This window comes from Eleginops maclovinus, chromosome 20 (assembly GCF_036324505.1).
Source record: "Eleginops maclovinus isolate JMC-PN-2008 ecotype Puerto Natales chromosome 20, JC_Emac_rtc_rv5, whole genome shotgun sequence".
Classification (NCBI taxonomy): domain Eukaryota; kingdom Metazoa; phylum Chordata; class Actinopteri; order Perciformes; family Eleginopidae; genus Eleginops; species Eleginops maclovinus.
Window position 1 is genome coordinate 7,763,409 of NC_086368.1, and position 16,368 is coordinate 7,779,776.

The window sequence follows — 16,368 nt, forward strand, 5'->3', positions numbered from 1 at the left end:
ATATGGGTCGCTTATATTTAATCTCTCTAATTTTGTACTATAAAGCCGAATTTCACTTGAATTAAAATGAGAAGTATACTCGCTCGGTAAGAAAACACTGGCACCGGTGGTCATGTTGACTGCCAAAATGGTGGCTCCCAACCAAAAGTCACGTGACCGCAGGAGCTCTATAGCCGAAATCACCCGTCTAGCAATTGAAGACAAGGTAAAGAGTGCTAAGTTTATCACAATAATGTCCGACGGATCAACAGATGTCTCTGCCACTGAACAAGAGATTATATACTTGCACTTTGCAGTGGATGGCAAGACTCACTGCAATTTCCTTGGACTTGTACAGTGTGACAAACCAGATGCCAATGGCATCTATGATGCTATAATGCAAGCTGTAAAGCTCCCGGGGATCCCAAAGGAAGAAATGATGAAGAAGATTGTGGGATTTGCTGGCGATGGGGCGGCTGTCAACACCGGGAAAAAGGCTGGGGTGATCGCTCTCATGCGGGAAAGAATCAGTGGAGACATACTGATGGTGCAGTGCATGGCCCATAGGGTGGAATTGGCCTTCAAAGAAGCCATGAAACAAGCCTCTTTGTTCATCAAAGTCTATGTCCTCCTGGATGCTCTGTACAAGCTTTACAGGATCCCTAAACAGGCCGCTGGTTTGAAGGCAGCTTTCAGTACCACCAACATCTCCAAGATCTGGCCTGTCCGAGTTGGAGGAACGCGCTGGGTTAGCCATACCCACACAGCACTGCAAAACATGTTGCGTGGTTACCGTGCAATTGTTCTTCATCTCAGTCAAGTAAGACATTTGATAATAATAACATGTTATTAACAGCCCGATGAATTTTCTGTTGCATGAATGATATCATCTGATATCCACTGTGGCAACATATTGAAATACATTTTTGTAAATTGAAATTAAAAAAAATATTAAATGAATTGCAGGTTGCCACCACCAGGGCGTATGGACACCAGTGGTATGCAAGCAAAGGCAAAAGGTCTCCTGAAAACGCTGCGCTCCAAAGATGCCATGACTTTTGCCCACCTCCTAAGTGACATTCTGGCCGTTCTCTCCAAACTGTCGAAGACGCTGCAGCAGAGAGAAGTTTGTACCTATCATGTACATGAAGCACTGAAGGCCACAATGACTAGCATCAACAAATTCAAGGACCGGTAATATAGATACATTGCTCATTAAATCATGAAGTCATTTCCTGCTCTAATTAGTTGTTTAACCTCTTGCTTATTTACGTAAATGCTCTTTGCTATTGCTGGTTCTTTTGTAAATCACAACTGTTTTATGCCTTTATTTTTGGTGGTGATGGTTTTGGTGCTGGTTTCACTATTTCAGGGCAGGACCTGAGCAGCGGAAACTCCAGCAGGGAGACTGTAACTCCTTTGAAGGTCAGACCCTAACAGGGGTAGACCACTCTTCAGGCCAGATTGAGTAGGTCGTTGAGGCATTGGTTGGTTCACTAGCCCGGAGATTCAGTGACATGGGAGGTGAAGTCCTCAAAGCTACAAAAATAGCGGACATGCAGTCATGGCCTCAGGAGCATGAAGATGATTTTGGGGATGACTTCATTGGAGTGATTATCGACCACTACAGGGAGCACTTCGACAATGTTGGAGTAGATGTAAGTGCAATCGAAGCAGAGTGGACCTCCCTCAAACAAGCATTGTACGAAAACCAGGGGAACAAGATTCACTCCATGTCCTGGCCATCTGTGTTTGAGCTTTACAAGAGCACGTTTCCAAATATCCTGCATGTAATTGATCTGGTCTTATCACTCCCTGCCGCCACCTCTGAGTGTGAGAGAGGATTCTCTCAAATGAAGATTACCAAGTCCCAGTACAGGAATAGACTGAAGGCTACCACCATGACAATGCTCATGACAATTCAGCTGCACTCAGAACCTACAAAGGATTTTGATCCATCATCTGCCATTCACCAGTGGAATCAAAACCACAATCGCAGACCCAACTTCATGGAGGGAAGAAAGAAAGGCAGAATGGCAGCTTTGGAGGGAGCCAAACAAGTGCAGGAAGAGATTGATGGAGTTGACGGAGTGGATGGTGCTCAAATGGTTGCTGAAGCTGCTGGGGGTGCAGTAGTTGAAGCTGAAACCAAGGAGATAAACTCTGATGACTCAGACTGGTTTACAGACATGGAGGATAATGTAGATTCTGACGATGGTGAGATGGAAGATAGAGGTCTTGTTGGTGAGGATGAGGAATGATTGTGGTAGTCTGTTGTAGACCAATTACTACTGCTATTACAGCAAGTATTACGGTTTGTATTACCATTTTGCCTAAATGAACTGATGTTGATCGTTTGATCCACTGCTAATATTGTTCATGTCCCTTGTTCTCAGTCTGTTGTTCTACTTTAATAAATTATTGTTTGTAATCTGCTGTGTTTTTTCTTTGAAGAAAATGTAAAGCGCTGTCACTTATCCCAGCCTAAAGTATACTGATAATACAATCATGCCAAAAATAGCTGAAAACACAAATACAAAATAACAATAATGTCCAATTTTATCTTTTCTGAGCTGAAAGTCCGCCAAATCGCTTTTTTTATTATTATTATTATGAAAATTGTGGTGTATGATGTGAAAACGTGATGCGCGTGCCTACGACATACATTGATTTGCTTGGTCTAGTAACTTTACACCAGGGCTAGTAACTTTTGAAAGTTACTAGCCCTGTGGTCTAGCTCCTATTTTGGCCGAATTTCATACACTGGCAAAATGCTTTGTTTTTGAGGAGTGCCTGAGTCTCACTCGCAGAGATGGAGTAGCAAGTCAATTGGCTGACTGAAGAAGAGTCAGGCTGCAGCATTCTGAATTAACTGTAGAGATCAGATGGCGTTTGCAGGTAAATGTAAATGTATCCTTATCCCACTAGTAATTGCCAATTTTCAGAAATGATTAATTAATCTTATTAAGGGTTTTCTTTATGTAACTGTAAGGCAATACAGTTACCCTTTTGTTTGTATCACGATAAAATAATCCTGTTTAATGTTCTCCATCACTCCCAAAGCCTGGCTACTTTTTGACTGAATTATCCAAAAAAGATTAATAAAGAATCATTCATTAATAAATATATATCGTACTGTAAGAAGACAGCTATCAGTAACAAAAGCAAGAGAAAAAACAAAAACAATTATGACATGATATGTAATATTTCAATTGTACATTTTACAAATATGCTTCTCCCGCTTGTCCCTTTTAAAATCGGTGTTAGTGCCTGTAACCTCACAGGACTCCCTCTCGAAACGTCTCGTAGTGTGAAGTGTTTTCTTTTCCCATCAGGGCCTATGTGTCTCTGTTCATGAGACATCTGTGTGAGCCGGGGGCAGACGGAGCAGAGACGTTTGCTGACGGAGTCCCACGCGAAGGACTGTCTCGTCAGCATGTTCTCACCAGGATTGGCGTCATGTCGCTCGTCAGGAAAAAGGTACCGGTTCTTCTACGTCTTTAACACAGAATACCAAGCGTTCTGCCGCAGCGCTGTGAGATCAGAGAAAGTAGGGCAAACGGTTCAGGCAGAGGCAGACAGGAGGGAAACATCCTTTTTTAGGAACCTTCCTATTTTATACATCACAAACCACAGATATCGAGGTTTTGTTAGCTTTGGTTCCCATGTAGCTTACACACCTGGGCAACAAAAAGACTAAGAAAAGGTTCCTGGAGTTTGAGCTTTTGAGATTTTTAGTTTTTAGAAGGAACTCGTTTTAAATAAGTGATTTTCTGAAACATGGTTAATACATTACACTTTAGAAATATCAGTACCACTTTACAATAAGACTACCCTTATAAAGGGTTGACGAATAGTTTGTAATTCCTTTATTAATTAGGTTGTGGACACTTTATAAATCATTAATAAGCTTCTATAAGACAAGAGATAATCAGGACAACTGTGACCGGTTGCTTGCCAAATAGTGAGCCCACATTTATCTTTACTGCTAAGCCTTATATTGGCTACTTAGCTTACTTCGATGCCAGAAGTAAGAATCAACTCAGTGAACAACAGATACCAAGGATGAAGAAGACAAAGTGAACTAGGTAGCCAATATAAGGCTGAGTGATCTTGCCAAATAGTGAGCCTGTGTTGATGTATTAAACTATGTTAGAGCTGGTTTATAAATGGTTCTTAATGATTCATAACGTGTTTAAAACATAATAAATAACCTAATTATAAATCCTTTATAAGGGTAGTATTCTGAAGTGGTTACCTCAAAAAGACACTAGTGATGTGTGAATTGGTTGTTATAGGAACATTTACTGTCCAATCAAAAGCAATCAGTTAAAGTCAATAGAGCATCACGAGCTGAAGCTATCTACCTGACCTTTTAAAGTCCTATGCCCTGTCCTGAGGTCCTCAGAGGCATCGCTGTGGCCGTTCCAATGTCCAGGTAGAAACATAAAGGAGACAGAGCCTTTGCTGTCAGAGCTCCTGGACTTTGGAACGACCTGCCTGAGGAGATGAGTGCTGCAAAATCTGTCAGCTCTTTTAAGACATTTTTTAAAACACACTTGTTTTTCAATTGCTTTCATGTGATTTTAGTTTTTGTTCTAATTTATTTATAATTTATTCTTAATCTTAAGTGTTTTTGTTAGGTGTGTTACTTATTGTGTATTTGTATGTTAAAGCACTAATTAACTATGTTTTGAAAGATGCTAACAAATAAAGTGTATTCATTTATTATTATTGTTGTTTTATTATTATTATGTTTTGATTCTGTTTATGTCTTCATAAAGACTTCCCTTGTGGGGCACCAACCTCTTTAAATTAAGTGATTTGCATGACATCACAAAGACAACACCATTTTAGAGTTTAGATTATATTTCAAAAAAGTTTCTTTAGGTAATTGTGTTATAGTCTTTTGTCCTACATTTGGATGTTTTTAATAACTTTTTCTGCACATAGTCCCTGCCAAATATGTAAAAAAAAATGCAAAAAGAATGTGACATTATAACTAGGCTCAATCTGAATTTGAAAAGAGGTGGCGCAACCACAGATTAACACACACATACATTCAAACTAAAATACTATTTCAGAATGGCACATGAACTGTACTCCACAATCCCCTTAAAAGTAAGGGGGTCTCACTAAGGAGTAGAAGTTTCATATTATGACAGTTGAAAGAATCTGTTCTTTGTAGGTGCAAGAGTTTGAGCATGTAAATGGGAAGCTGAGTTCTCCGGACCTGATTCCCATCGGCATGGAGCTGAAGAAACTGACGGAGAGTTTGTCTTCAGATCCCAACACGCCTGTTCCCGCCAGCCCTGTGGCTACGCAGCCCGGCACCCCCATCCCACCAGGTAAGAGTAAAATCTGTAAGGTGAAACTTATGCCTAGAAAGACGTTTTTGCTAAAAAGTTGTTGTGGTTTTCTGGACTGTAGAGAAGCCTGATTCTCTCTTGAGTGCTGCGGAAGACAAGGACACCACAGAGCAAGATTCCAAAAAAGTTCCAGAACAGGAAGTGAGTCCTTTGTTTCTTCCTCCATCCATCACTGTCATTCAGTTGCTCTTTAATGTCTTATCCATCTCCTCATCACACTTTACCTGCACGCATCTCATCACCCTCAGATTCTGTCAAACTTAGACACCTTTTAACTTTGCCCTCTACCAACTACCACTCTCTCCCCTCCTGTTTCCCTGTCTGTCCCTCGACAGTCTTCCAGTGCAGAGGCAGCGTCTGTACCTGAGAAGGCGGCTGACAGGGAGGAGAGCAAGGCCAGCTCAGAGGAGAAAACAGGAGATGAGAGGGACAGAACCGAGTCGCCCTCTGCAAAGACCGAGCCATCTGCCAACTCCGAGTCTGCTTCCAAACAGTTAGAGCTATCAGCCAGTCAAACCTCGCCTAAAAGTGAGTGCTGCATGATGATTAGCTGTTATATTTATTATTCTGCTACTTTGTTTAATTTTTTCTGTCTTTATACACAGTTGAGCCCAGCAAGGAAACAGAAAAGTCCTCAGAAAAAGGAGAGACTGATTCTCCTCAGGCCAAAACTGAAGACAAAGAAAATAAGCCAGGTATACTTGCCCTGAATCCTTAAAATGGATTCATTTGTAACACAAATGAATCCTAAGTGGTAGTCCATTACATACAGTAGATGTTTCTTTTAAAGGACGGTTGTGTGTTTTATCTAGCTGTGGCAGATGATATGAAGAGTGAAGATGCATTAGAGGGTCGTTTAAATGGAGATAAAGACACGTTGGATGAGCTGGATGAGAGCAGGAAGGAGGAGAAAAATGGATACAAAGCCAAGTTCATGTTCAATATCGCTGATGGAGGTTTTACAGGTAAGAACAGTTTTTAAAACAAGGGCTTTTATTCAGCCTTAATCCCTCGAAAAATGTTTAAGAGCCACACTTAAAATGATTATATTTAGAAATAATTATTTGTTCTCATACTGCTTGTTCTGCTGCACTTCTTTTCACCCTCTGTCCAAAACCAGAGCCCATTCTGCTCTGATTGGTTAGCTGGCTGGCCCCTTGTGATATGTGATTATCACATACAATGTCTTGGAGCATTAGCCAATAGAAGTGCAAGTGTTACATAGTGATGTCACCATATTACAGAGGCACACAAAGGACACTCCCAATATAGGACATACTTATTAAATCAAAAAATATAAACATTTATATATATAAATATATGATAGCAAAAATAAAGCTACATGTTACAGCAGAACAGACCGGCAACTCACTTTTTTGGTGCTGACTAACCACATGTCTTCAAATGAGTTAATAATACATTTGTATTTATCAAGTGTTCAAAGACGCTTTAAAAAGGTAAGAAAAAATGATATAAGATAAAAGTTAAAATCGAGCAACAAAACCACATTCATCACAATGACATCATCATTTTGCACGCTAAAAGCTAGTCTACTGTAAAAGGTGAGTTTTGGTCAGTGTTTTGAAGGTGGGGAGGTCAGTACAGTCTCTGATTTGTTGTGGGAGTGAGTTCCAGAGGGTGGGGGCAGCGCTGGAGAATGCTCTGTCACCCCAGGTCCAGTGCTTGGCTCATCTGGGGATAAATAGGAGATTGGAAAACAAACAGAGTTCTTAATAAACTGTACATGGCTTGTAACCTTATGGTCGAGATGGATTTCAATTTTTTGATAGGGAATGCAGATTGATTTAAAGTACTATTTCTGAGCAGTGTCACATAATCCCCTCTTGCTTCACCTCTTATAAACCTATATGCAATTATTTTAAAGGTGACTAAGCATAGTTTTCAAATCAAAACCTGTATAATTTTGTGCACAAGACAAGAATGGGAATGTTTAATCATGATTTCCAATGCTCAAACTTGCAGCAAAATGCTGTCTATGTAAGGGGGGAATGAGACCGAGCAGTTGAAACTATATGTTATTGTCTCTGTACTAAATCAGCAAAATCTCTAACACAATTTCCTCCGGAGAAGGGAAGATCAATAAGATAAAAAGTTCAAACTACTGTATGTATTGTGACTGTAGGCAGGATATATTTAAAATAAGGACAGAAAGACCAACATAGAGTTAAAATATGCAATTAAAAGGATTCATTTCTATAATATTGGTTATTTTTATTGTGAAGTTTTAAACAATGGGCCAAACAAAAGAGAGACGAGGCTGTTGGGATTTTATCGTGAGAGAAATGAAGAACAATGAAGAATAATGAAACTCAGAGAGAACACCTTTATGAAATGGTCGCTAAACCATACATATAAAAACAATTGTTTTTAAGTTTTGGACTCACAAAACTTTAATTGTTATCTAAAAAATGTCATTGAGTGATTGAAAGAAAAAAAATCTCTTATTTGAAGCTTGATGTCTCTGCTTGTAATTTTTTTTGCAAAAGGAGGACATTGTGAAGCTCCCTCACGTCTTCATGTAGTGTTAAAGTACTTACCTTGTCTCTGTCTTCTTTATGACTTTGTGCTGCAGTGTCTTACAGGTTGTTTACTTCAGGTGCTACAACGAAACAGCTTTGTTTTGTCTTGAATCTTCTTTATGATGTTACATTACTTCTCTTTATGTACCAGAAACATCTTGAGTGCGACTTTTTATTGTGGTAAAAACACTTTGTCTTTTTGCTTTTTGCCGTCAGAGTTGCACACCCTCTGGCAGACTGAGGAGCGAGCGGCGCTGTCTTCAGGAAAGATGCATGACATCTGGCACCGTCGCCATGACTACTGGCTTTTAGCCGGCATCGTAACGTATCCTTTTGCAGATGTAGGAGCGAGGAGCTTGGCATCTGGCACAGAAATGTTATTTCCTATGGCCCGAGGGAAGCTGCAGTCAATATGTATATAGATATAAAGTGCGAGGAGTTATACACAACTACTCCTTCCACATCTTTTTATTGAAGCCCCCAACCACATCAGACAGTCTACCACCCTACCATCTTTGTCTTTATTAGGAACAAACCTTCAAATCCCACCTCTTCAAGCTCACCTTTTTCCTTTTCTAACCTTAACCCCAAATCATAACACCACCAGTTCTCACTGCTTTCTGTTTTATAGTTTGTTTGTATTTTCCCTAAATTATTTTCAATGCCGCTTCATTTTGTATTTTATTTATGTATATGTGTGTCTGTTGTATGCTTGTATAACATGTGATTTTAAATGTATTATTATTTGTATTATTTATTATGAATTTCCGTATCATCATTGTAATATTATTATCGTTATTATTATTACTATGATTATTGTTACAAGTATTTACATTTTTCTGTGCATTTACTAATTTCCCTTGACCCTGAATCTACCTCAGACATGGCTACGCTCGTTGGCAGGACATCCAGAATGACCCCCGATATGCTATTCTGAACGAGCCCTTCAAAACCGAGATGCATAAGGGCAACTACCTCGAGATGAAGAACAAGTTCCTCGCACGCCGCTTCAAGGCAATCTTTATAATTAAAAATAACCACTGAAGGCTGAAATAATTTAAGGATTAAAGGATTTGTTATATCTGAATGCAAATTAAAACACTCGCTCCCTCTGTGTGTGTAGCTGTTGGAGCAGGCTCTGGTGATTGAGGAGCAGCTGAGGCGGGCAGCGTACCTGAACATGACCCAGGACCCCAGTCACCCGGCCATGGCCCTCAACACTCGCTTCGCTGAGGTGGAGTGTCTGGCCGAGTCCCACCAGCACCTGTCCAAAGAGTCCCTGGCTGGGAACAAGCCTGCCAACGCCGTGCTGCACAAAGGTCGATGGGCCAGTTAACAAAAAGAAATCATTGTCAGAATTTATGCCTTAGCTGACAAAGGGTGGACAACAGGGGGAAAAATCCTTCAAAAATGACTTTTAAAGGTCAAAATAACTGATATAAATGATTTATTTGACTTCTGTCAGCCCACAGATCACCCAGTGTGTGTGCAGGAAATATTTTTGGGACATTTTAAAAATTTGAATCACGGTAAATTCCCCCATTATTATCGAGTTTTACTATATATGGACTACTAATACTTTATTAAATGGTTTTTATATGCTCAATTTAAACAATTTAAATAGTTTTAGCTAGTATTAAGATCAATGTCAAACTGCATAAAACAACAACTTCTTACTGACTCATTTATGTCTAATTTATGAAAAGAAGTAAAAAACCTGCATATAAACCAAGACTATTTCAATTATAAAACACAACCTGATAAGAGTAAAAAATATGGATGCATATTTGGAGAAAATCATAAAAAAAACATGTCAATTTCAATGGGAAATATTTATATCCAGACATTTATTCCACACCGTTACTGTGTGTAGAGCAGCTAACAGGCAGCCAGTAAATCTCCTGTTTGACACAGAGGCTTCATTAACACGTCAATTTGATTCAGTGTCAAAACAAGCTTACTGTGATTAGTAGGATGAATTTGTGGGAAGAGGCCAAGTACAAAAATGGGGGTGTTAAATTATTATATTTTGACAAGGTTCTTGTCTGTGACCCTTAGTACACTTTTATGGCATTTTGTTCTTGGCAGTGCTTAATTTCCTTACACTTTCTTACTTTGTATAATTTATGAGAGGTTATTTAGGCTCATTTTAAAGGTCCCCTATTATTCAAAATCCACTTTTTGATGTCTTTTATACATAAATGTGTTCCCGGTGTCTAAGTAGAATCACAAAGGGTCAGCAAATACAACCCTCTCTCTTTCCTCCTTACCCACATCTCTAAAAACGGGGGTAAACACGAGCTGATCCAGATTTGCTCATTTTTACGATAAATAAGATAAATAAGATGTACCTTTATTAATCCCCGTGGGGATATTCAGTGGTAATGTGGGCTGGCTTTACATTGAACTCATGGCAACAGGCTTTTCTCCTTCTGCAGCACAGGCAGTATGAGAAAAATGAAGACCTTTTTGAACATTAAAGCATGGACACGTCACAGTAGAGCCATGGCATTCAAATAGCCTTTTATCATTGCTCAAAGAAGCTTTACAAGCAGTACATGTTTAAAATGTTGTTAAATAACCCCTGGAAAAGCTTTGGTAGAAAAAAAAGGTGACTTAACCTCATATGAAGTGTGTGTGTGTTTCTTACAGTGCTGAACCAGCTGGAGGAGCTTCTGAGTGACATGAAGGCTGATGTGACCCGACTGCCCAACATGCTGTCCCGCATCCCGCCAGTGTCGGCCCGCCTTCAGATGTCTGAGCGGAGCATCCTGAGCCGCCTCACCAGCCGGGGCAGCGAGCCCCCCCCACAGCAGGTGAGCCGGTACTCGGTGGGCAAGAAAGTAAGAGGGTCTCTTTCCTTTGATACATTATTTCCTCACCTGGTGCTACCTTGAATTTAAGAAATCTTTGTTTTCGTCCAATGCCTAGACGGTTACTAAAATATCCAAAAATGCTCCTACAAATATATTCAAAGTTTCATCTATCTATGATACATTTATTACATTTTTAAAAAATGTATATAAATATATATATATATATATGTATATATTTATTATCGTTAACAACAGATGAATGAATAAGTATTGTCAAAACAAACAAAAATATATTTTTTATTAATTAATTAATTTGGCATGAATCATCTCAGTTTTTCAACATGGTGGATATGTAATGCCATTTTATTATGGGGATTGAATATTTTATTGAATAAGTTTGAATATTTGAAAGTTCTGTTTGATTACCTTAAAAAAAAGACGGTGGCTAAGAGGTGCAAACGCATTACAGCGGACCGAAACACTTCCATTAAGAGAAACACGCAGCAGATTAAAAAACTACGCAAATAAAGAAACACAGAAGTGCCAAAACACCTGGCAGAATTAGTGTAAGTGTTTCATAACTTTCATTTTTGTATCAGTATATTTTAAATGACTAGGTAAGTTACGTCAGCTGGCCAGCAGATCTGCAATAATATCGTTATGACTCGTGCGATCACATTGGTAAAATACATTTTTAGTTTCTACATACTTTAATGGTTTGTTCTTGGCAGCATATTACTATGCAGAGGATGCTGGTGAGCAAACAAAGCTGACTGAAATGTGCTGCAGGGCTGAGCACATTTCAGAAATAAAAAGGCTATGGCCCAAGTAACTTTGAAGTGCTGTATAACCACGACTCAGCAACCACATTATTTCTTCAAAAACCTGCAGAGTCTTCCTATCCCCCATGGAAGAGTTTCCCCAGGTGTAATGAAGGAAAAAACGAGTCTGCCTCAAGTTGTTTACTTTCACCACTGAGCTCCACGGTTAATTCCCAGAGGATTTAACAAAGGCTGTGTTGTCTCATTACTTTCATCTCTGCTGCACCTGTTCATCAGAGTTGAATGTGTGTGTTTTATTCTCTGTCCAACACTGCAAATCCTCATGACTGTGCTTTTTGGTTGCTATGCCAACTTTTGTCGTAACCAAGGACTTTCTCTGACTTTTTAATTCGCTACCTTCCTATTTTTTTCTTCAACTCAATAACTGCTGGAATAATTGTTTTGATGTGTCACCCTCTTGTTATTGTCACATAGAGGTGTCATTTAATTTATTTTAGTGCCGCAGGATGACTTCCATCCCCCCAAAAGGCTTTAGATCTCCATAAAGCTTATTGTTATACAAATATTGTACTGCAAAATTAGTTTTTTTGGTCGATTTTTGGATCATTCCCACAAGTGTGGTGGACTGTGTCTAACTTATCAGATTTATCTTTAGAAATAAGGATCAGAATATCACACAATTTGGACCAGATGTTCACAGAAAGGAATTCCATAGTTAATAAAAAACTAGACTGAAAACACAAGGCTGTGCTTTCAGTCTAGTGTTTGTGTTTATTTGGGTTATATATCTTTAGAGGTGTTAGCTGCTCTACTATCATATTTCTGTTTCGCAGCCTTTCAGCCAGGGGGGGTTCGGCTGCTCCCAGATGTACAGCAGCAGCTTTGGGGGAGGCTTCAGAGGACCGGGGGCTCAGGCCATGGTCAACTACAGCCAGATGCCTCTGGGACCCTACGTCAGCGGTAAGGATCTTCATTTACTGTAGGATGTTGTATCATAGAGGAAGGAACACAGGTGCGACTGGAGGTTGTTAATGACATTTTAAATTAAATATTTGATTACTGAAATGAATAGTTAAACAATAGCTCTGATAGACGAGACATTACATATTTTGGTAACATTTTCTATGATGTCCACGTCTTTAATGCATTATAACATCTGTGTGATATAACATATACCAAGTCATACACATTCATGATGCTTTATAATATATTATATATTGTGAATGTATCATATAATAATATAGTCACAGATTAAACGCAAAGTTTGTTTGCAAGTCCATGGATATAATGCAGTCAAAATTCCTATTATGGGTTGTATAAATATATTCCATATGATATGTAACTACTGTACATTATATGTCAGTGAGTAACAAGTAATTATGAAGTACTCATTATAAACCATTATAACTGACTTTATATTGTGGAATTATCATTTTTATTAAACATTGTGATTCCTTATGAGTGCGTAAAATATTTATACAGTGCTTTATTGATGATAATACAAAATGAGTATGTGTATAATGCATTATGGACATGGGGGGTCATCAAGAAGTGTTATGTACTGATATTTTTCAAACATGAAGAAGACATTTCCAGAAATGAAATACAACCAATAAAATGAATTACTTGTAAATCAGTATAAACGTATGCCAATGTGTTCAATGGTTGAGGTGTCTACTTACATTTTCTGATGGCTGCATAATTGAAACAATGTGAGGGGTAATTCAATTAAAGGATCATGCAGGCTAATCATAATTTAAGACTATATGTTGTCATTAGAGTGTATAAGTCAATTGCTGAGATCTGGAACGTGGGACCCTGTATAAACAGCCTGACAGTTAAGATATCAGTATCACCCCCTCAAAGACCTCAGAAAGGGCGAGAAACACCAGCATTCATGTTTGAAACACAACCCCAGGTGAGCTTAACTTATTTGAGTAATAATTCAAATTCCTTTTGTTTTCTCTTCCAAACTGTCCTATCTATCACAGCTGACAGACCGACGTCCTTATTCAACTTTGACCTATCTTACTTACCTTAGTTGCATACACAATGAGGGTTTGCAGACATTTTGGGTATGCTCACTTTAAGTTTTGCTTTTTAATAAGAAGTGCTTGCTCTGTTTGAAAACGACTGAATCATTTTCGTAATTCTCACTATAATATGCCAAAACATATATTTATTGGGCTTTTACACACTAAAATATAACATCTTTCTTCCTCTTTAGTGTCCTCTAATGGCCCTCCGCCCCCTACAAGCCATCTGGATAAGAAGTCACTTGACTCCTTGAGAGACGTGGCCACGCCTGACCTCAAATCAGGCAAACCGAGTGATGTCATCTGCATAGAGGACTAGGCCAGCTTTTTAAAACTGATTTGAGGTCAGAAAAACTCCCAGGGATGGAATCTGTATGGATGACGGCTTCCCATTTCCTCCCACTTCTCTTTCTCTTTGCTCTTTCCTGACTTACAATCAACAAAGTCAAGCTCTCTGATTAATGCAGATGTATCTATCCTAACAATTGCACTTTTATCTTTCAAGGATCTCATAGAAGTAGATATTTGCTTTTGTTATTGTGTGCTGGAGAGCTCAAGGATTAGGAGGGGAAATGAAGCAGATATTTTTTTCCGAAAGAGGATTTTAATTTCCTGCCTCGCGCTTCAAGGTGACATTTGGGACTGAGTTTCTGATGCTTTTGATTGAGGCTCATTCTAATCTTCAACATTCTGCTTACGCCATGATGCTTTCTCCGCCCACTGTGACTTTGTCCCAACGGAGCTAATTCCCTGTGAAGAGGAGTGGAGTTGAGGACGACTTTGGTCATCATTTGAGAGGGCCAGTATTGTTATTTTAAATGAATATGTGTTTTGTCATTCATGTAGTAACCAGTGGATATTGATTTGGAAGCATCAGAAACGATCATCATGTATGCAGTAGCTGGACACAGTCTGTCTGAATCCTCTAAAGACTGCCACCCACTGGAAAAATTCGGAGTAAGTAATCTCCGCAAAACTCGCAGATCAACTTGATTGCAGTACCAGCAAGGGTTTGGCTTCTTGTACTGTACATACTCAGAGACTGCTGTTTATTTTACCTCACATAGGTCTAATCATAGTGAAAATATGTATACAGAAGCCTGGCGACATGAAGATGGCGCAGAGAAGAAAAAGGTGCAGGAATGGTTTTTAAAACGCATTTCAGAGAAGTATTTCTGTGTATGGTACAATATTTGTGATTCTTCTTATATTTGAATGTTAGTAGTGGCTGTAGAGCTTATACCCCGGGGCCATGACCAGTGGGACTGCACTATAAACAGGAACTCTTCTGGTCTCAACATACAGGGCTTTAATGTTCTGGCCTAACTGAGAGCAGAGTGGAGAGTTTCTTTTTCCCCCTCTTACATACATCCCGGGGACTTTCCCAGTTCTCTTTCAGTGTTAGAACATAATAAAAACACATGTGCTGATAGCATAATGTCACTTTAAGTCTAGTATTTGTCGCAAAACTAGCTTTGCTTCATTTTACGTTAGATAAGATAAGATGTATTTGGTGCCATTAAAGAAGATAATGCAGTATAATTTTGTTCTTGGATGCAGTGTATTTCCTCCACAGAGGTGAAGACCGTACTGTACTGTTACTAAAGATAAAAATATAAACAGTATAAACCTACATTAACAGGTATAGTCCAGCTTCCATGGACCAATTTCTCTCAGTCTTCACTTACTGTTTCGTGAGTTGTTTTGGCTTTTTCCCAACTGTACGTTGTTGCCTACTGCTTACATCCTGTGAAGACACATTAGCATGGTATCGCTACATATCTTGTCCATACTGTTATGTGCTGAAGTGGCAGTCCACTTAGTGAAACAGTATTTTATAAATTCAAGCGTACTATATTTTCTTTCTTTCTACGAAGGTATTTCTCGAATGTGGACTTTTTTTCTTTTTTCCAAAGACAAGTGGCATTACATACATGTTTGTATTATTACAGCCATTGAAAGCACTTATTGAACTTTGTTGGGACGACGATTGTGATTGGACTAATCCAAACTGAAGAGGTAATGTTGTACAGAGCTGGTGAGTGTATTTTCTTACTCTTCTTTTTGCAACTTCTTGTCCTGAGGTGCTGTCCCGTTATCACCTACTTACAGTATGTTGTGTTACTGGAACCCCTCTAAAATTCACTTTCAACACATTCTCGGACAGGAAATTAACCTTGAAGTGCATCATATGAGTTTTGCACTTTTCTCTGTTGGTGTTTATCAGTGCTGTTTTGTTCATGCCATCTATAATCGACCATGACATGTATTAGGTTGCTCGACAGATAGAACCTCAGAAAAATGTAAATACTTGAAAGATTTTTCAGAGATAAGTCCATCTCATACAGATTTACGTATGGTACTGAAAAAAAAATGAATGTCTGCTGGAAGGTGTTGCCATAGAGTGCACCGTATGTGCTCATTAATCGAAATCATGTCCTGGAGTGACGAGACCGCGTCAAAAACACGCCACTCCAATGAAATGCAATCAAACTGAAGTCAGTATGAATGTAATGTCTGTTAGAAAAAAAAGGCTTCAGTCTAATATTATAAATATGTTAACAATGTATGTACATGCTTATTAACATGGCTTCAAAAGCTACCAAAAGACCCTGATAAAAGGCACCTTTGTTGCAGTGAATGCACAGCATGTGAAGCGTTTGATATGACGGTTCACTTTGGGGAGGCGTTACCATATCTAGCATTTACAGACAATGAGCTCCAAGCAGTGTTAAAAGTTCTGATATTCGTGCTGTATAGCAATTGAATGAAAAAGTGAATTGTCATCTTTTTATTTGTATTCTGTGTATTTGTTCAATGTGTTTTAATAAATCTTCTGGACAACA

The 16,368-nt window shown here is 38.9% G+C and overlaps 1 protein-coding gene across 3 annotated transcripts in view; it reads left to right on the forward strand.

The window, feature by feature from the left end:
- chd5 (chromodomain helicase DNA binding protein 5) overlaps positions 1-16,368 on the forward strand; it is a 55,005-nt gene extending 38,637 nt beyond the window's left edge. For 2 of the 3 annotated variants that reach the window (XM_063911963.1, XM_063911964.1), the window contains exons 29-40: positions 3,315-3,459; positions 5,168-5,327; positions 5,410-5,489; positions 5,684-5,876; positions 5,954-6,043; positions 6,161-6,313; positions 8,105-8,213; positions 8,770-8,902; positions 9,012-9,207; positions 10,541-10,704; positions 12,320-12,446; positions 13,714-16,368. In XM_063911963.1, coding sequence (XP_063768033.1) covers positions 3,315-3,459; positions 5,168-5,327; positions 5,410-5,489; positions 5,684-5,876; positions 5,954-6,043; positions 6,161-6,313; positions 8,105-8,213; positions 8,770-8,902; positions 9,012-9,207; positions 10,541-10,704; positions 12,320-12,446; positions 13,714-13,841 — 1,678 coding nt within the window. In that variant the 3' untranslated portion in view covers positions 13,842-16,368. Of the gene's footprint in view, positions 1-3,314; positions 3,460-5,167; positions 5,328-5,409; positions 5,490-5,683; positions 5,877-5,953; positions 6,044-6,160; positions 6,314-8,104; positions 8,214-8,769; positions 8,903-9,011; positions 9,208-10,540; positions 10,705-12,319; positions 12,447-13,477; positions 13,562-13,713 lie in introns of all 3 variants that reach the window. The other variant, XM_063911965.1, reaches the window with a different exon arrangement.